Consider the following 22,032-nt stretch of genomic DNA (forward strand, 5'->3'; position numbering starts at 1 on the left):
ATCCTTATATTACACATGTGCAGTCATCCAGTTACTTGGTTGACATTGCCCCCTCAACCAGCGAGCTTCTCTGTGCTGGTATTATCTCCAGGCTGTGACTGTCAATACCATAATGAGGGGAGCATTAGAGGGCACTGCATGATCTTGGAGTGTGTAGGAGGAAGCGGGGTATAATGTCCCCTGCCTCCAGCTGAGCACACGAAACAAGCATATGTTGAAGCCTGAGTTCTTGCTCTCTGGTGATGCCCTTATAAGCACCAGAGGAAATTACGAGATAGTGGCTGACATGGCAGTTTATTCCTGGCAGTGGCCCTAAGATCCACTGGAGCTTTTGCAACTGTAAAAAAATAAGTAATATATAAAATAAATAAATTAATAGCATATGTATAAGATCATGTCAGGCAAACTCAAGAAGAGCTTTTTCAAGGACTTGCTACAAGCTACCTCCACACTTCCACAAGCAGCATGCCACATCATCTTGAGGTAAAAAAAAAAAAAGAAAGAATTAAGTGTGAAATAAGCCACAGAGGATGGGGGTGGGGGGGTGATTACTGCCATCACGGCTCACCTGCTAATCCCCATTCATTAACCACTGTTTACGGCACATACAATGAAAAAGTAAGAGGTAATTAGAAATTACAGGGATATAAAGACGCAATTAACATTTAAACTTGTGTTTCTTTGTCCTTCCCTTTGCTCTATGGTGTTGGCTGAGGAGAAAAGGGGATAAAAAAGAGGACTAATTACCCAGCGGGAGCTTGAGTGGACCCTCTCATGCTCTATGTAGCAGTGTGTCAGACCGATGTCCCTGTGTCTTAATGAAAATTAAGACCACTCACAAAACTGCAAGGTATCTGAATGTCCACGGTGACCAGGCTAATGACGTTAACACACAGTAAGCACACTCTGTCTACGTAGCAAGAGGTGTTGCCATGACACCATATATCCATATGCTGTGCTATCAGACACACAGTAGCAAGGGTTTTTAGATTCACTGTAGGTGCTGCAGCACTGTATATTTCACTGACAGACAGTTATGGGATCACAGATTGATTTTTTTTGTGTGTGTATGTCTTTGAGGGCCTGATGGTGAAGAGCTTACCGGATTACTAGAAATAGACGTCTGTAGAGGTCAGGAGCTGGTTGCACCAGCTGTTCTTAAGTTCAAACTTAGTGCATAATAGTGTGTTCACTAAGTGGAGATGGACTCATCACTGAATGAAAAACACCACACAAAAACTATTATGTAGAGTTTAGCTGTTACTAAATATTTACCTTCCAAGTAACTGAACTAACCGACAAAACTAGTCACCTAATTAAAAAATAAGACACCATGCACAAAAGCAATGTTTTACTGCCCCTTCGCTGGTTGAAGCATTTTCCCTTCTGACCACACTCAGCACCACTGTCTGGTGTAAGTGGGTGTGATCAGAAATGTGCTCCGTTACACCCAATAACCACAAAAACAGTGATGTCCTAGAGTAACACTTGGACATAGCTGCAGCAAGGTGAGTGAATTTAAAACAACATGTGGCCGATTCCGGGACAAGAGCAAGACCTTCAAAAAGTGGTCTCTAGACAAGACTGATCTCAAGTACTATAACACTACTCCGTATTAAGAATGATATGTAATAAATACTGCAGTCTAAGTCAAACAACCCCAAAATCTGTACAACAAAATGATAAACTAATGATCTGGGATTGTTCATTCAACATTTGGGAATATGAATACTGAAACATGTCTACTGATTAAGACAACTGTTAGAAACCTTTTTTTATAGCATATTTGTTTCCCCTTTGATTTGCTTATGAAAGAAATTAACATACATATTTATTCACACATTGAAGAGAAGCTAGGTGACACAGGAAGCAACAGAAGTAAGGAGAGAGAGAGAGAGAGAGAGAGAGAGAGAGAGAGATCTATGACAGTCATGAATGCAGGCTGAAGGTTTTTACATGCGCGCCTGGGGGCGAACTGGCAATCTGGAGTACTAGAACTTTTCCTGGTGGGTTGTTTCACCTGTGGGCTGGCAGTGAGACAAGGTACACCAGTGAGAACAGTTGAAATCATGCACAATGCTGTTGAATTCTTCATCAAGCAGCTATGTATCACTTTTTGTGTATGTATGTATTAGAAAATACTGGTTCAGATGCATCAAAAAGAACTATTATATATGTATGTATGAGTTATACATATTTGAAGGTAGGTATGTATTTATGGAACATAAATGAAAATTCTTCATCTGTAAGCCCAACAATACAAATACAGGCCTCAGACTGTCATCTGAATAACATACCAGTGCATGCTCAGCCATACAAAAGCATCGGGGGGCCCTGTCCAGTTTCCTCTGGAGCAGACATAAATATACATATCCCCATAATTGAAAAGCATGCAGGCACATGGGGACTTGCCTCCATTTGAATATGAATACACTTCTCATTTCATTTTATGCTTCTTCAAATTCTGTGAAGCAAAACGATAACCCCAAACCTCACTCATCGCCACCCATTCAATAGAAATCGTTCTGCTAGACACTGGCTCTGTCCCTCCCAGTGTTCCAGCCCTCGCTCCCCTTTCTCCAAATCAGCCATCCTCAAAATCATCACTTCATACAATGACTTCTGGGACTACAAAAAAACATTTCCACTATAATAAACAACAACATAGGGACGAAAAGCAAAACAAAGATTCCATATTTTTTCCAACCTGGAATTTATGGTCATGGTGTTGGTCAGTGTATTGTAGCTATAGGTCAGTGTAACATTGTACTCATCCTTGTCAATGTAGATAGATGACACAATTACTTAGCTAGAAGAAAAAAAATAGATAGGAGTATAGAAGCATAGAGAGTGCAATTAGGACAAAAAAGTGCAAGCTTCAGACAGATTGTAAGCAAGTCTAATCATTCAGTTTCATTACCCCTTTCTTAACCAGTTTGGTCTTTTACATGACAAATAATGCAGACAGTCCAAAAATTAACCACATGGAGGTTTTATGTAGAAAAACTGTTCCAGCAGAGTGTTCGTGGTGATGAGTACAATGGTATGCTAGCCAATAGTTTTACTGGCCAATACATTAACAATTTGACTTATTACTTTTCCGTCTTAACTTGGGATTTCAGGAGCAAAACTTAATTATGTAACAATGACTTGTTATACAACATGTCCCCACCCTATGTGAGTAGATATACTTAAAATATACAGTGTTTTTTCAGTTTCTTTGTCAGAGGATCTTATATGTATGACTATCATGTGTAATGTAGTCCCATGTGCAGTATGACACAGAAATCCTTCATTCATATACTGGAAATATCATTCCCCCTAGAACATGAGGCTTTGATATTTACTACTCTTTCTCAGTAGGCTTGGTCCATATTACGGTATATCAGGGTATATAGACAACATGCCGGTAAGACTACCGTCAAAAATACAGACACTCCTCCTGAATTCCCTAAACTAAGGCAAGCAACGCCGTATGAAACTGCGTGACATCATCTACAACACAACAACGATCACCCCTCTCTTTTCCAGCAGCTGGTTAACAACATGCACCGGAGCTTTAGCTGCAGCCTTTATTCGCTGACACACTGTAGCCTACACCGCACATTTATAGCTAAACTTCTTTCACTCATCCACCATCTCGCTACGCTCACCAAAAGGAGTGCCTTGTCAGTGACTGCTTGTGGTGGGAATAACGTTACAGGACTAGTGTATGTTGGGTGCATGTTGGGCTTAGGGGTCACAATTCTCATGATTTCCGGTATTTCTCCTGATTTATGAAAAATGTTGACAACCTTGTGTCCTTTTCATTGCCTTCTTTGCTGTTTTTGGCACTGAACAGTGCGTATAAGCTCTACAACTCTCTCTCTCTACTGTTTCTACTCGGACAACATGAAGGCACGTGACAAGGAGAGAGCCCCCTTCCCACACAGCTCCCCACTTTGAAACTGTCATATACCACATACACACGGTGAAATGTCAGGAAGGTATGAAAAAATAAATACCCCCGACTTTGCAGTACAGCTGTGACTGACAGATCAAACAGGTGACAACAGATGTAAGTGTGTAATTATTATCATTTTATCCCTCTGCTGCTTATTCTTTATTGCATCTCCTACTGTTAATCTTTAATATATATACCCCACAGCATATCTAACGTTTCTCTCTTTTTTCCCCTTTATCTGATATTTTTGCGCTATTTGCAATGCATGCTGTTTGTTTGCAAGCATTAAGCAATGAAAGTCAGGGAAGAATAAGGCTGCTGGCTAATAACCATGGATGTAAACAATGCAAGACTTAAAACACTTAACATCCGGTTTGCAAATATTTAATGAGAGAATTGCATTCAACACATATGTTAGACCTCAAGGATACACATAATGCGAGTTAATGAGTAACAATGGATGTAAGGGTGTCTTTAACATCTGCCTAGGAACACAGGATAAAAATTAGCCCTCTACCTCTGGCTCATTTTTAAATGACGCTTTTCATGGATGTTTATATGATCCCCTAATGTTAATCTTAGAAGAGCTGTCAGCTTCCCTCAAAACTAAATTACCTTTGATAGCACAGTGAAGAACAAATGTTGAAATAGCAGACAGTAAGGTGGCAGCACAGCATGAAACACAGGCATGTCATTTGTACTACCAGACTGATCCAGGACACCCCACTGAACCAGCATTTAATAGAATTAAGGGTTGATGCAATGGCAGCACAAAAGAACAAGACTAGCAGTACATTTGCAAACAATATTTTCTACATCGCTCACTTTTTTATGTGCAAAGCATGAAAAGCTTTAGCTCAGTGAAATCATGGTCTTTAACTCTAAACTTACAGCCATTTGTTTGATGTTCAATCGTTTGTTTGGGTTTCACATGATTTGCTAAATGAGAAGGGCTGTATCAGCCGAGCATCTACTAGTGAATGTGCCACTGGGTATTTGTGTTGAGATGCAATGGGAACAGGCAGCCAGCGGTCTTGGCAAAGATGCAGCTTTTGCAAGACGCGGTAGAAACTCTCAACCTTCAGCCAAGACCTACTTTCTATCGGATGCCATTGAGGCTGAAAGTGGCGATGTACACACTGTGGATGCTTTAGAAGGCACTATTACAAGATTTAAAAGAACGTAAAAGAGATAAAGGCAAAAGATGTGGAAATAACAAGATGAAGACATAATGCCGGGAAAGCAAGAGTATGACAGAGAGCAGCCAGTGTCGTTGCTGTAAAAGAAGTCATGATAAAAGCAATGCTGATGAGAGGAGAGGCATCATCTGACTCTATGTCAAGTCAATCATTTAAGAAACAGTTTCTTTTCAATTCACAATCTAAAAGTGAACCCACGGTGTTAGACCTTGAGATTCTCAAAACACGAGTTTAATGAGAACTTAAATAATGAGAACACCTCCTTGTCCTTCAGGGAAGTTTTTCAGTTGTGTTTTGTCGGATGAAAGAGACTGCTTTAAACAGTTTTTTTTAACATTCAGATAACTAGACAACATGCAGTTGTTTTTGCTTAAGAATTGGAAAACAATAAAGAACCAGAGGAGAAGAACTGCCTTTCAGTTAGGATCTGGGAGAGCTGGGCTCTGGATCATCGCTGTATGCGCATCTACTTACTGCCACCGAACACTCCATTATCTCAAAATGACAGCTAAATTGGCCTGTCAACAAAGCTACACTCATCTAAGCAACTTCGCTGGTGCATTAGTGCTTCTTAAACATAGATCCGGAATAAGGGGCATCTCTTCCATTGTGGAAGCCACAGGGGGAAATTAGATTTAGTTTCTGAATGCTGCACTATTCAAACATGCAGGCTTGGCTATTGGTTGGTTTCCCTCGCCTATTGAAATCCTTGATGGTCTGCTCAAGTATATTTATGACTGCCCAAAGTTGAGGGGCAAGGAAAGAAAAAATCAAGCACAGTGTATCAGGGGAACAGAGTCCTGCTGAAGCATAGTAGCACACAATTGATCTTGTGTTATTAATTCGAAGTCAGTACTTCCTTTGGCTGCTTCAACTTCAGCTAAAGTGAAGTTAAATGTTTTAAACTCTATATATCTATCCATCCGCCTATGTGTTTGTTAAACAACCCAGTCAACAACTGACTTTATGATCTTTAACATAACAAATTCTAAACCTTTTATCCTGATCTGTATCTGTATCTACTGATCTCTGTGTCTACTGACTTATCGACAGAACCTAAGCAGGCAACTTAAGTCAGCCAACTCTGAATTGAAGTGTTACTGCCTTAAACTCCTGTGAATTAAATTTATTGAATGTGTGACTGGTAAATCCCGGCGGCAATGCCACTATCTCCATTCCAGGCTTTGGAGGACTCATCCATCCCCTGAGAGACTGTACAACCCCTCTATACGCCTCAGGTTTATCAGTCTATTTAAAAAAAACACTGTCCCATGTAAATGAATGCTTTCTGGATACTTACCACATGCATGATATAAAGTTTCACAGTCCAATGCTGAATGCAGTACACAAAGATATGTCAGATTACAGAAAAATTGGCAGTTTAAGTCTGTAGAGGATTATGATAGCATATTTACTTTGTTTAAGATCCTCTAAAATGTTTATACCGGTAATGTTTGGAGAATTCTGTCTGGAGAAAAGAAACTCTTTGCATTTCTATAGAGTCAGACTGAAGAGGTACGCAGCTTAGTTTAACAACATGGAGACTGAAAATCAGACAAGCAGCTCATTTATAATCTTTTCGTTAGGTTTTGTCTCAAATCCACCAGGAGTTCCCTGCCAGATACATCCCTTTGCAGAAAAGCTGGGACTCTGTACGTATGTGTGCGCATGCCCGTATTATTGTTCAGAGTAGTGCAAGAATATGTGTGGGAGGAAGTAGTGCATTTTAGAAAGTCATCAAATCCTTTTGAAAAGTACTGAAGCGTTGTGTGAGCAAGGACAGGCAGACTGGCCTTAAAAGGAGAGACTGTCTCTTAGCCTTCCTTCTCTGTGTGTGCATGTACCTGTAGAATATAACACATTTGATGAAAGGAGGGTTCATTCGAAACCTTTGCTTTTGCTCCTATAGGCAAAACTACACAATTAGCTACAATCCAAACTGTCTGGTTTGTGTGTGTGTGTGTGTGTGTGTGTGTGTGTGTGTGTGTGTGCCGTGCATACAGTACTGTATGTGCAAGAGCAAGCATACCATGAGACTGAACAGAGCTGAGTGGGCAAGCTGGCAGGTGGGGATCCTACAGAAAAGACCTTGACTGGAAGACAAGATACCTCAAAAAAAATATAATAAAAAATAAAAAGTGAAAGTAATTTGCTGCACCCTCTCAGAAATCAACTCCCAAGAGTTTATGCTGAGAGAGGTCTGAAGATGCAGTGAGGTAATTCACTTTGGTTGTTGTCGCCATTTAATTTAGGGTGGCTGTCCATATATATAGAGAGAGTGGTTAGAATATACTCTAACCACTCTGTTAATCATTTCTTTCCTTCTAACTGAGAATTTGAGCCAAGAAAAACTGTGTGCATTTTGCTAACATGCAATACTAACAGAGATCCCACCAAGAAAGTCTGGGACTACTTGAGGATATAATGTTGTAATAAAACATCATGTATTACGATAAATGCTCTGAAGTACTTTCACAACATAGTGAAAGACATGCAAAATTCAAACTGCCAAAGTGTCATGGCTGAACATCCGTCAGTCCAACAAAACTAAATCTATGACCAGAAATTCCTGAAAGCTGCAAACTGAACATATTGGACAAAAAGGAAGTGGAGAGGCTGATCGCCATGAACCCGAGGCTATAAGCTCCGACTGTAACTTGTATGGATCTCTGAATCCTGTTTACCAATGATGCCTCCCACTCTCCTTCTGCTTGTCTTATTGCCATCTATACAAAACAGGGAGTAGCTAATTACTGTACAGCAACAAACAAACCAATACCTCTCTATATACCCGGTCATGTCCCATTACTCCAGCTTACTTCCCTTATTCATATCTCTCTTGACAGGCGCATATGTCCATGGAGAATGAGGCAGTGTTTTAATCGACAGAGAGAGGATGTCATAATTTAGAGATGCACCTCTGGGCTAACACGTGGCTCAGGCAAGGTGAAAATGACGGTGGGAGTGGAGTGTTATTGAACACAACAGGGTTCTTTTCAATAACACTGCGACTTGGCATTGTGTTCGATGCCATTATTAATGCTTGGGGTCTGTTCGCATCTGTGCATGATTGCACATCTGTGCATGTTTATGTCCGACCTTCCCCAGCAGGTATCACCCGGTGCAATGATCAGGATATACTATTTCCTCTCTGCCGGTTTCTCGCAGGCACCTGAAGAATGTGTTGAACATCCACATGTTCAAACAGCGAATCAATGTGAGTCAAGGAGAGAGAGAGAGAGAAAAATCGGGGGAAGGAGCGACAATGCGTAGGGAGAAAGCGCCAGACACTGTGTGTGTGCAAGAGAGAAAGAGGAAAGTGGGAGAGAAATAAGAGGGAGCCTGAAATGAGACAGCAAGGATAGGAGTGCACAGATTGATATAGCAATTACCAAGAAAGCTATCCCTCAGTTAGGAATACATCTACATACATTAGAGCCGGGTTGCTCTCCAGCCACTGTTTCTCTGAGGTTGGCTCGGCAGCGTCTCATACACAAACGGAGCACGCGAAAAGGTCATCCCTGGGCAGTCAATGTGCACACACTAACAATGAAGACACCCATCTATCGTGCATGTTGCTCATACAACCAGAGAAAGAAATCCATCTTATTGGCATGGGAGGAATGAAAACAAACTCCCAAAAGGAAAACCAGAAGTCTATCTTCATATACAGGTACATAAAAAAAAAACAGACAGACAAGATAAGCTTCTCCTCACTGGTCTGATGTCTGTGCTGTTTATTGGAATTCCAATATTAGCTGTAATTCAAGGAGTGTCTCAGTGAACACAAAAATGGTCAATTACTTGTTACTGCACAGATGCAGCATTCTGAAAGTGACTTACACTTGGAAGCAACGCTTGGCACATTGAGATCCAAAGGACTGGCTGTTATGCACACTTTCCCTGAGCTAGCAAGCAAATCCGGTTATAGTTAGCCTATAATATATGCAGAGTGAGAACCGGCATACGCTTGTGCAGTGTGACTACAGGCCCTGCAATATATATAGAGGAGAGTTTTGCATGAAAATACAATACTGCTACCAAATCAGAGTATGCATGTAAGCACGCTAGCATTTCAAACACCTCAGTTGGTTCAAGACACATCAGACAATGAGAACAAAGAAAGAAAGGGAGAGAGAGAAAGAGAGGAAAGAGGAGGAGAAAAGAACACAGAGATGTGAGGGGGAGTGTGGAAGATGCTGTGTAAATAACTCCCCAAAAAGAAGAAAGAGGTAGAGGACAAGCAGATGGAAATAAAAAACATGATAAAATGATCCAGTGTGACTTGGATGTCTGCCGCAGGCTCAAAGCTATGCTCTGCCAGTGTATGCCTGTCTGCACTGTGTGTGAATGAAATGTGTTTTTTTTGTGTGTGTGTGCCTTGTGCCTGTGTGTGTGACTGTGGTTCTATGTACACAGCACATGCACGTCAGCTGAGCACCATTTACTGTGTTTTTATGTCAGATAGCTGTAGGTATACAAGACTTGTGATGACACAACAGCACTAGGAAAGGGAAGGCTATACAGCACAGGTCTGCTAACTGTGTCGTCCTCTCTTCGTGGGTATGTGGAAGAGAGGAAAGCATTACTATCCATCAGATGTGGGCTGAGGGGTCAAATTTGTAAGGCGGTATCTGGTGAACTCTAATACTGAATTCTCTTTGACAAAGCTCAATTCGAGGATCATACATCAGAACATCTCAGCATCAGAAGATAGGTTCCATCTCAATAGTGGTACAAAATGAAACAAGGTGATGGAGGCTCTCGCCCTGGGCAGAGAATGAGCCAGACGGAAAATCTTTGTTTCTAAGCACTTGAAGGGAAAAAAAGATAAAAATGGAAAAGATAGAGAGAGGGAGGGGAATGACGAGAGATAAAGGACAGACAAGTGATCAAAGTAATTAAATACTGCCATCTGCTGGTCATGGTATGATCATACTGAATGCTTTGAGTCGGAGGCTAATGTATTTGAACAGCTGCACCTTTGACCACCTGTTTGCATTGATCCAACCAAAGCAGATGTGACACACAAAGGACACAGCTCTGAGCCAAACTTGACATAATTCTGAGAAAAAATGTCCTAATTCAAACAACACAATAGCATATCCCTGCTCAGAAAGACACAAATTTGATTTGCTGGTTGAGAAAGAAGAAGGAGCCCTGAGGACGAGGCAATCATTTTGATGCAATCACAATTATGTTAAAAGACGGCATCCTCATCTTCCCCCTCCAACTCCTCTTCACTCATCTTATCGAAGGCAGCAGCAGCAGAGGAAAAGAAGGACGACCTTCTATAATTCATACTTGAACAGTCAGGGTTTTTCTTACTCAGTTACATTACCTGAGTGATAGTATATCTTGTCTTTCTTACTCAATACATACTCATGATGGTGTCTGTGAGTAGTACTTACTTTGCTGTTGTTAACAAGCTGATGCCTTTATGTGTGACACTTCAAATAAGTGTGATAGAGTGGGAGAGACCAACAGAGTCATAATTATAAAAGGCTGTATCAGGGGCTCCTTCTTTTTGACTGTAAAAGATAAGGAGGCTTAAAGCAAAATAATGACAGGGAGACAAAGAGAGATGGGGGTTTTTTGGGGGGGAGGTTATTAAAATGTGGAGTGCAGGGACTTTGTGAGAGGGAGAGTTGCAGTCTGTTTCCTGCCTGCATATAAATGCTCACAGTCCTCGTACACGGGATACAAACAGCTAGCATGAGCTTACATATCACCTGCATGATAACAACAAGTCATTGTACATCTGCTTTGCTACAATGAATAGGTTCATAAATGTATAGTATTACAGTATTTAACACTGAGAAACTGGAAATCCCCTTTCATGCATTGCAACATTCTCCTACTAACCTTACACTGACACTTAACGCAAATAAAACAGAATTCATGGTTTTCTCGAGATCTACTATCAGTGGTTCAACTATTGAAAGGGTTATAGAATACAAGTATCTTGTCCTCTGGCTTGTTGACAAATTTACATTTAAATACCACAACAGCAAAAAATAATGTTTTTTTATACAGAAATAAAACCGGCTTTCCTTTGATTTGTAGGAAAAGGATTATTGAATCAATGTTCCTATCAGTTCTGGACTGTGGAGATGTAATCTACAGGCACGCTGCTGCCTCCACACTTAGGCTCTCAGATTCTGTTTACCAATCAGCCCTGAGGTTTATTACTGGTGATAGCTACAAAACTCACCACTGTATCCTCCATGAGGATGGTTGGTTGGTCTTCTCTGACTGAGAGACGCAATAATAATTGGTGTTTGTATATCTAAAATAACAAATAATTTGGTTGTACTTTCCGTGATGTAATCTCGGCACCATTGTAAAAGATCATCACCCCCACTGATTTTTCCAAGAATCTTAAATAAAGGTTGAATTGAATTGAACTGAATTAACTCCACTGCACTGGCATATTTTTTGTGTTCTTTAAATCTAACAGAATTGCTACACTTTGCTGTGACCTAAAAGTCTATGCCTGTGTGTGCTACAGTGTGTCTTTACCCACATGCCCGTAGGGCCTTGACTCCATCTGTCCTCCCACTGAGCCCAGATCCCCAAATAAAGACTTTCATTCCAACATGACAGGGCTTTTCCTGCATAGCGAATTTAAAGGTGGCCATCCCTAAATTCTGTGCCGCCTTTACAAAAAACCCGATCCGTGTCCACAATACTAAATGCTTTTTCTAGAGTGTAGTGTTAAATACCTCACTGCCGAATGTTATCGCAACAACCAAATCAGGGTTTGGATGAGATGCCAACTAATTAGCATTTATAGACTTAGGCATAATTCTCTTTAATCAAAAAAGGTAAATTTTTGTTGCAAGAGAGAACTGTTGCTATTTTACTTGACAACTAAGTGCTCAAGTAATAAAAGAACCAAATGTCAACCTTGCTATTATTAACTGACTTACTTTTACACTGGGTGGATGTTTGACTGAGGTGGTCTTTAAGCACTGTTTGTAAAAAATGGAGAAAAAAAATTAAAAAAGAAAAGAAAAAAGAATGGTTTGAAGATCTTTTATTACAGCACCACCATGTTATTTGAATGAAAAGAGGTTTTGAATCTGTGTCAAAGTCAATGGTTCCTATGGGCACAGTAGGCCATCGAGGTCTTGCACATCTCGTCGACTTGTCACAACATTTAAATAAGTAAATCAATGTTCAGTGTAACTGGTTGTCTGCCTCATTTTGAGCCAGGAAAAAATCCTGGATCATATTTGTATCACTTGAAACCACTGCTATTTACACAGCAAACTAAATGTTCAAGTTATTATGTTCAAATTTAAATATTAACTTTTTTTATTAACATTTTGGAAACAAAACTTTACCACACAGCATTCTGAAAAGAAATCTGTCCAATTTATTTAGGTGGGGGGTGGGGGGGGGGGCACATTGCCTCTTTGTTATTTGCCAAATGACAATGAAATTGAGTGAATCTGACCTGATGATGGCCTCCCTTCTCTCTCGTAATAGATCTTGACCCAGGTTGACTTATTCCAGACTAATTCTGGGTGTCAGTGGGGAAAAAAAGCATAAATGAGGTCATCCCCTGTTTCTTGTCTTATTCATAAACTGCCCTTTCAATCCGGCTATAGACCTGAATTTGTGCCCTGCATTTAAAAGTCTTGTCTAACCTTTTGTGTCACAGACTGTACATGTTCAGGAGCAGTGGAGGCAGTGCACTCAGCATCCCTGGCATTTTCATTTCAGTAGCATATGAGCCACACGCATCCTTCAAAAAAACATACAGAGGCCCTGAGGATGTTTTTCCCTAATTAAAGATGGAAAAGAATCCACATAGAATGCAATCTATATTCTTACTGATTTGTTGTTGTTCTACTTTTACAAATAATAGCACATTCTTGGCATTGAAATAGAGGAGATGAGAGGTACTCTGTTTTTTCTTCAGTCTAGCCAAAAAGCAATATTTGTGTTTTTAGTGTGATCGCAATTATTTATTCATGAGTAACTGTGAGGCTGATGCACATCTGCCTTTTTAGTGTGCCCTGTAATATCTGAGTAAATAAAAATGAAGGCGCCAAAACCAATAGTTAGTGCAAAATGATGTCCAGGTCCATATCCACTCACTCATATCCATTACAGCTCCAAAATTAAAAGCTTTTTTTGGACAGGCTGTGTCTATCTGAGTCGGTGTATGTGCTGTAGTGAGGTCTGCCATCCATGTATCCAACCACTGCAGGAGAGTCAATGAATGAGTAACAGATCAAAGCTGACTTAGGACAGGGAGCAGCACCCCAAAACAGAATTGCAGCATCCAGAGAGACTCCATTACTGAAAACAAAGCAGGCGTGCATGTGAGTGCACTCAAAAAGAGAGAGAGAGAAAGAGAGAGAGATTGAGATTATCTGGAAAACAGGGTACAGCTGCCCCTATTATACTGCTGTATTACAATGACAGATCCACCCAAAATTATATGCAATATTGGGTGTATGTGTGCATGCATTTATTATACTGTATATACAACTACATGTAAAACATGACACAGACAGTCGTGCACAGGCATAAAATAGTGCCATGCCTCATAGCTTAGTATATCTGGTCATTACTATTCTGAGAGGATCTGATCATAGTGTGTCTCTGTGGTAAGTTAGGAATTAAACATGCACCAGCGTCAGGCAAGCATAGAGGGCTAAGCAAAGGGCAATTTGTCTCATTTAACTGCTGCCTGTCTGCCTGTCTGGCGACTTGAATTAAATTATGCAGGCCTTTTGCTTTTCTAAAAAGGCGTACTGTTTTACATAAAAACAGAGTCGATGTGATTACAATAGGCCGCAGCCTTGTGCAGGAAAGCAAGTTCAGAAGAAACTAGAATTTAGCTCTTCCCATAGCATCTGGGCCCTTAGTACTAGATAGCTTTTAGTTATTCATCTAATATGTCACAGTCTATGTTTCACACTTCAGACATTTCTCCTCACAGCAGCACAGCAGCCCCACAAAGTCTGAGCAGAAGCTACTTGCAATTTCAAAGCATTACCACAAGGGGTCACTCACATACTGTAAACTAGCAACCTTGGGGGAAGACAACATCAGCAACACTATCAAGTACTGCCAGTGGTGGATGTACTCAAGTACAAATTTGAGGTACTTGTACTTTAGTTGAGTTTTTTTCTTTTGAGCATTCTTCTTACCAAAAAAATGTTCATGCGACTTTCTACTTCTACTGCACTACATTATAGAGGGAAATGCTGTACTTTAAATCCACTACATCTATCTGATAGCTTAAGTTACTTTAAAAATTAAGATTTTTGCATACAAAACATACTAAGATCTTAAAAAAATATGTTGAATGATGTTTTGTTATAAATATAAACTACCCAAAAATATACAAAAGCAGCAGCTGAAACAATTAGTCAATTAAACTGATTAAATGATTAAAATTGACAGAAAATTAATCTGAAACTTTTTTGATTATTGTTTAAATTATTTTTCGTGTAGAAACATTTCATGGTTTCAGCTTCTCAAATATGGAGATTTGCTGTTTTTCCTTTTTAATTATTTTAATTTATTTTTTAATAATTCTGAGGACTGTTGGTTAGACAAAACAAGCCCTGCGGAAGTGTCGGTTTGGGTTCTGGGTGATTGTGAAAGTATATCTCACTATTTTACTTTTTTTTTCATTTAACAAACCAAACAATCGATTAATGGAGGACACAATCAGCAGATTAATCCACAATGAAAATAATCATTCATTGCAGTCTTATACAAAATAGTGTACTGAAAAATTAGCTCAACCTCCAGCAACTACACTAAATGCATGCTTTTATATTTATGCATGAATAACATTCTAATAATGTAATATGTAATAGTATAACAGTCACAGGGGACACTTTCTGCATTGAGTACTTACATTTTCCTGATTATACTTACATAATTTTACTCAAGTAATATTTTCAATGCAGTACTTGTCCTTGTAACAGATTATTCCTACAGTGTGGAATTAGTACTTTCACTTAAGTAAAGGATTTAGATACTTCCTCCACCAGTGATTACAGCACATAGACTGCATTCTTCTTACCATAAAAATCAGAGCATTGTAGTTTTTAAGTGCAGACTAAACAGAGTATGAAAGAGACACATGGCCAAAGGTGAAAAAACTGCATTGTCTCGTCAGAGAGTGTAAGTATGCTACTCTGATTATGGTTAAAACTAAACCACCAAGCGTTTGTTAAAATATTTATAAATTTGGGGTATAGGAATTCAAACTAGAGTATACAATGTCACATATTTTAAGAGTGTATAAAGACTGTTTCTCCATAAGTCCATAAGACCACAGCATTAGTAATGACATTATTTACGTCAAAATAAATGAAAATGATGGTTAGTTTTTAAAGAATGCATGAGTAAATCCATCTTTTCTTACAACGATATCAGTTTTCAGATTGTACCACACATATGTGCCTTGTGTAACTCATATTAATACAATAGAGAAACTCCTCTCCCATCTGTAATTACAGATGCAATCAGAGCATACACTGTGGCTGATCTCGTATCATTTAGAGATTACAGTAAGTACCATAACAACTTCTATTCCACTGTACATGAGAGTTTGCACATTTTGTTATACTCTGTACAACTTGTCTTTTGTTTCCCATTAGAGTTGAGTCATCCAAACTTAGGCTCCTTGAACATTTCTGTAATTAATCGCGACATCGTATCTTCAGAGTCAAGTTTTATTCACCAAATCTAATTCTCACACATCTAAATTGTGTTGAATCTAAGACTGTGTGTAACTTTACACACCTACTGTGTGTCCACTAATTCAGTGGTTCTCAAACTTTTTCATGTCAAGGACCCCTAAACTGACACATATTTGACCGCGGACCCCCGTTTGATAAGATTTTGTCCCAGGGCCCCCACCTGGAATTCTTTGTGTCTGGGCTGGGAGGCCACAAGGTCCTGGAGAGGTGGAAGATTGATTGCTATGTTTGATATGTTTGATTGGTTTAGATTGGTAGATGTTTTATTACAGAAAGTGCATGAAACCCATGACCAAAATAGTAATTGTGTTACTTATGGATGGAATTATAGTGAAAATAAACACCCCTGGAACCCCATCAAGGACCCCTGGGGGTCCCCGGACCCCACTTCGAGAACTGCACAAATTAGTGAAACTCCCTTGGTTCTGTTTGTTCCTGTGAAAATACATTTAACAATATCTAAAATTCAGAATATTGTTGAGTATCTTCCTCTGATTCTGCATCATTATGGATTTAATGGTTCAGCAAAAGATAAAACCAAGTGAGGAAAAGAGGCAGTTGCAGTCGGTGTGCAACAAGTCATTAATATAGTGGGAAAGGGATAAAATACAAGCACATAACTACTGTAAAAAAGCACTATAAAAGCTATTTGCAATACACTAACAGTAGAAATGGGCAAATCGTTTAATCTATAAATAAGCTCGAGCACAAACGAATGTTACAACAAAAGGTAAGACCGCATCTGCTGCCAAGGATAGACAAGTGAGGATAGTGCACAACACTAAATGTGCTATCAAACTAAATATCACTAAGGGGCAGTGGGTATCCTTTAATGATATAATATAGCACTTATAGCACAGTCACTTTGGGGCTGTAAAAAGATTTAATATTCATAAAGTTAGCACCATATTCTTCAGGGCTGCAGTGATTGATAAAGCCTGCACTACACTATAGCTGGCAATTCTATGAAAAAAAAATCTGCATTGCAGTTAATATAAAGCAGTAAATGATTACTTGATAATAAAATTAACAAGTTAGCTGCTTGTGTTTGTTAGAGCCCTATTATGTAGCCAGACTGAGACAATGTCCTGACAATGCTGCCATCTTTGTATATATCTCTGTGTCTGATATAAAACATTATGAGGAAGAAGTAGACTGTTAATTGCACTGAATACTGCTGTAATGTTGGTAGTCTTAAAGGAATTTAAAGTCGCCGTGTATGTGTCAGTTAGATGTCTAAATCTAAATCTATATGCAATAACAGTCTGGGTCTCATGAAGCATGGCACAAGCTGAAGGGCAAATTATGCCTGGGAAAACTTGATGCATAAATCACAGGACAACTTTTACCCTAATCCAGTGGTTCTTGAGCCTGCTCCTCAGTACTGCTGGTTTTCTATCCTACCAGAAACTGTTTGCTATTCACAACACATTTTTAATGAGGATGTTTATAATGAATATGGCAGGGCTGATCCAACATCCAGAAACCACCCCCTGACCTGACCTGTGGACATGATGACCCATATTGCAAAACTCTACAGCACCAGCATTCAGCATACCAATAGTTCACTATCAATGTACGACCACTAGATGGCAGCAGAAAATCATGTTTAGAGAGAAAATGCAGTTTAGAGGACAAATAAGTTCAGTTTGTTGTGTGATGTAGATTTAAATAAACACAGGGGAAGCATAAGCATTAAAGTGTTAATACAATGGAGAGAAGTAATGGCTGATTAAATATAAAGTAAAAGAAAAAAGATTGTTCAAATAAAGTCTGAGAGGCAGAGATCCCTATGTAACATGATGTATGTGTGAATATTTGTTATAAAAGGACAGATGGAGATCTATCAGACCATGGTCCTGCTGTTCGCCAAACTACACTGTTCTCACTGTTAAATACAGGGTGCTATAATGTACTCATGCAGTACATATGTCATATCCGGAAAAAGCGACACAATGTGCTAAGTGTAGTATTTAAAGAAAAGCAAAATGTTCGCTGACTTACATCGAATTCGTTGAGGGCAGCAGCCAGTTCTCCAATGCCGGCATGGCCGTGCTTCTCATCAGTTGGCGAGGTGGCCTGAGCAGCACTGGAAATGCCCCCTATGGCCTCCTGAACCTGCTTGAACACGTAGTCTCGGTTGGCACGTGTGGCTGCCACGTCTGGGTGGCGCAGGAAGGCCTGTGAGGCCGTGTACAGCATGGTGGCATTTTTCTTAAGGGCTCCACGTGCAGCTGCCATCTCATCTCTACATTGGGGGTCTTTCAGTTCCTGAGGAGGTGACAAAGGTTCTCCGGTGAGCAGTAATAACCACTTATATATAGTCAGTCCTTAAAGAAAAGCCATTGCATGTTCAAGAATTACGAAATATCCCACACAATATCCAGTTTGTAACAGCAAAACTGTACCCTGTGTTTGTTTCAAGAGCTGAAAGAGACAACGGATTTTGAAGGAATCATACAGCCAAACAAAACCAGAAACTGATCCTAGTTCAAGACATTTCCTATAAAAACAAAAGTTCATCTTCCATCTGCAGATCAGCAACCCTGGAGCTGAACATAATTCAGTTCAATGTTTTGCTCTGGGATGTTTCAGCGGGCTGGATGCTTGCCAACATGACACTTGTAGGACAAATCTTCCAAAAGCTTTTTGTCACACTGGGGGCCATGTTAGAAAAGAAAACACTTTCACAAGCCTTATCCTCCTGGGTCAAATAAGCACCGATGTGAATATTTTTGCTGATTTACAGTAAAATCATAGTCATTTCGAATGCACTTTCTCTGAGTAAGAAAGAGCAGGAGACAGGGAGCTTCCAGTTACCTGCTGTCTCCGGGCTGCCACATAATTCAGCTTCACCATCTCCTTCCCAAACTCCTTGAAGCGGTTGGCCAGGTCCTGCTCATTGGTCGCATTCTTTACTCCCTCCAGGGCCTCTTCCACCTGTCATGCACGCATGCACACACACACACACACACACAAACAGCATACGTTGATGCATATTGTTTAATTCAGTAAGAAACCTCAAGCCATCCGTGTTGCTGTACATACTGTAAAGTAAAGCAATAATGCGACATTTGTGAAAATTAATTCTCAATCCTGTGTAAGTGAAACCACATTTAAAAAGACAATCAGCCATTTAGATGTGCAATTTAATGGACCTCATTTCAGCAGTCTGCATCCCATTCTGATTCTAAACTCCTTTCTATCCCTAATGGAAGTGACGCAGATGTAATGGAAAAGACAGAAGAGAGAGAGATAACTTTTAAGTGGCCTTTGATGGCGGGGCTTATACTGGCTCAAGTTAAGCCCCTCTGTGGGACTCCAGAACGAAGCTGGAAAAAGGGACAAAGTGAGTGAATGAAGGTGCACGCAGACCCGACTTTGCTTCAGATTATACCAAGTGCATATCATTCTTTCTAGCACCAGGTATTAACGTCTCCTTCAAAGCCCTGAGCCACTTTCAAAGTAAAGGACCTGTGTTCTTCAGATGACTCTATAGTGAGTGAGTGGGATGGGTATATGTAGTTAATCACATCAGGGCACCGTGGTATGATATTAATACAGTACAATCAGATGTGTGTTTCCAGGATACTCTCCCATGCCTCATCTATATGCTAATGTGTGCAGAGGTTGTGATAAAAGCATACATTGCTTCTGTGAGCTACAGAGCATCAGGAAGCCCTAAAATCTGACCATACCTTTATTTACCCTTGATATCTATTTATGTGTGTGTGTTCCACCTCATAGTTCTGACAGCAACTTTAACACAACCCCATGGCTTCATAACTCTATCTCACCGTGTCTGTCACAGGGGCATCAAGCAGCATTTTGCAGAACTACTGTTGAAGAGGAACACTTTGTTCTTCGGGCAGAAGAACATAACATTTGGTTTAAAAATAAGGCGACAGGCACGCTTACAATTTTAAGGTGGGACAGCAGCCTCATGACATCAGCCATGTCGGCGAGGATGAGCAGGCGGGTGACAGCAGAGAGCAGGGCGCGGGCGGCCCTCACCATGGTGCCACGTTTCACAGAGGAACACGGGTCATCGGCGAACTCTGACGAAGCAATACGCATCGTCTCTCCTGCAAGAGGGGAGGGAGAGAGTGGAAAAGAGCGGACAATATATTATTATCTGTGTGTGCACACCCATGTGTAGGAGTATATTGTTTAACACCAGCTGAAGATAAAGTGTGTTGTGGTATAAATACATTAAGATGACTGATTGTTCCTTGAACCTGTGTCTGTACTGTATATAAACTATTTAAGGCCCACTACCAGTTTCCTTCATCCAATTCAGAGCTCATAAAACTGTGTTGTTCGTTAGGGGAATAGATGGTTTATAATTTGGCTTCAGAAAAACCCCAGTTTTTCTCAAACCCACACTGAAACGTAGATTTAAGAAATAAATGGACAACCATGAAGCCTTTCAGAATAACCACCTGGTGAGCTGTTCCTCTACATAATGTGCTGTAAAGTGGTTTAGTCAAGACCATTTCAAGTCTGAGTCAAGCAATATTGTAAAAAAACATGTAGGAAAAACTCACAGCCTGACAAACAAAATTAAAGTACTTAGTTATTGTTTTAATACATATGTTTATCTGCTTTGAGTGACAACTATGCCATGTTCAGTTTTTATTTACCACTATCCAGTGTTTCCCATTAATTACCAAGACTATGGCGGCCCGCCACAGTCTAATTTGTTCCACCATGCTTTCAAAATGAACCGAAAATATTTTTACACTTTTCATAATAACCGGGGCTCTGAGGTGGTGTTTTGCACCGCTGCTGTAAGCTCGCACGCTCACACACTTTGGCATCTGACTCCAGACAACCACTTTTCTTTTGAGGACCCAATTTCGTTTGAGGTCAGTACGGTAGCGATAACTAAGATGTTGAACAGTTTTGAGCGTATCCACTGTCACTCATTAGTGAGTGACACAGTCAAGCTAGCCGCAACTAAATTTGGAGTGCACACTTATTCGAGCCTTTAAGGTAAATGCATGTAAACAAACCAGAGCGAGCTGACAGGCAGGGTTATCGACTTTACTCATTTTCTCACTTTACAAAGACAAGTGTTGCAGTATGAGAGTCTTACATAACACCTGGTTTTAATGAAATCTAAAAAAAAAAAAATTGTTTTAACACAACATATATAGAATGGAAATAAGTTTCAATAGATCATATTTACAAGAAGTATAAAACATGTTACATATGTCCACTAAAAGTAAAAAAAAGAAAAAACAACACTAAAATGTTGGGAAAACTACTTAATTCTTTGATTTTGGGGAGCTTGAAAAAACATTAAATACATTTGTTGGCTTTTTTGTTGTGTCATCACCATTTATATCAATAAAATGCGTCTATGATCAAATCATTTACTAGAGCACAAAACTGTTTACAAGACAGGAACGTTACAACAGGCTTCCCGCTGGGTCAGCAGCAAAGTTACAGCAGGTCAACACTGGCAGTGCCAGCATCTCTGAGCATGAATTAAAAACTACTAAGCAAATAAAGCTGTTTGTCCTACAGTGATGTTATGTGTATAAAGCACCCTAAACTCGACAAGGCACTCAAACTGAAAAAAAAAAAAACACATAGGCGAACAAGTTCAAGAACACACAGACACACACGCACACACACATTGTTGCTGTTAGTGCCATAAGTCTGTCTGGCCCAGTGATGAGCTACTGACGAGTGAGGGCCTGATTACTGAACCCCTCTGTGGTCTGAAATCAGCATCTATAATGTAATCATGACAAGATAAAGGGGTTTGCGATGATGAGGTCGTGATGAAAGAGGTCTGATGAGGTGATATATTTAAAGGTGTTTGACAATTCACAATGACCTAAACTAGGCCCGATGATGCTATTTGGCTGGGTACACCTGTAGCTGCTGCTAAAGGCAGTTGTAAAAAAATAAAAAATATAAAAGGAGCTATTCTTTTAGAGTCTGCCAAATACAGTAAACATAGCATATTATCAGGCCTCATAACCGTAATGCTATTCATTTAAAAATATATTCCCTTATAACGTGACATGTAATTATATCCAACCTAGCAATGAAGTGGAGGGTAAAGAGAGGACGAAGAGAGTGCCCCATCAGCAGCTCACTTCTGTGCTGAAGAGCTTTTGTACATGCCCATCTTTTC

At 39.9% G+C, this 22,032-nt stretch overlaps 1 protein-coding gene across 2 annotated transcripts in view; it reads right to left on the reverse strand.

Annotated features, from left to right (window-relative positions):
• The window catches only part of ctnna2 (catenin (cadherin-associated protein), alpha 2), a 329,015-nt gene that overhangs the window by 250,526 nt on the left and 56,457 nt on the right, over positions 1–22,032 (reverse strand). For both annotated transcript variants that reach the window (XM_038713371.1, XM_038713372.1), the window contains exons 4-6: positions 19,800–19,966; positions 18,702–18,821; positions 17,886–18,152 (exon numbers count right to left, since the gene is read on the reverse strand). In XM_038713371.1, the coding sequence (XP_038569299.1) occupies positions 17,886–18,152; positions 18,702–18,821; positions 19,800–19,966 (554 nt within the window). The remainder of the gene's footprint in view (positions 1–17,885; positions 18,153–18,701; positions 18,822–19,799; positions 19,967–22,032) is intronic.

Source organism: Micropterus salmoides, unplaced genomic scaffold, assembly GCF_014851395.1.
Source record: "Micropterus salmoides isolate LMB-PRFRI ecotype aquatic unplaced genomic scaffold, ASM1485139v1 Ms_hic_scaffold_12, whole genome shotgun sequence".
Taxonomy (NCBI): domain Eukaryota; kingdom Metazoa; phylum Chordata; class Actinopteri; order Centrarchiformes; family Centrarchidae; genus Micropterus; species Micropterus salmoides.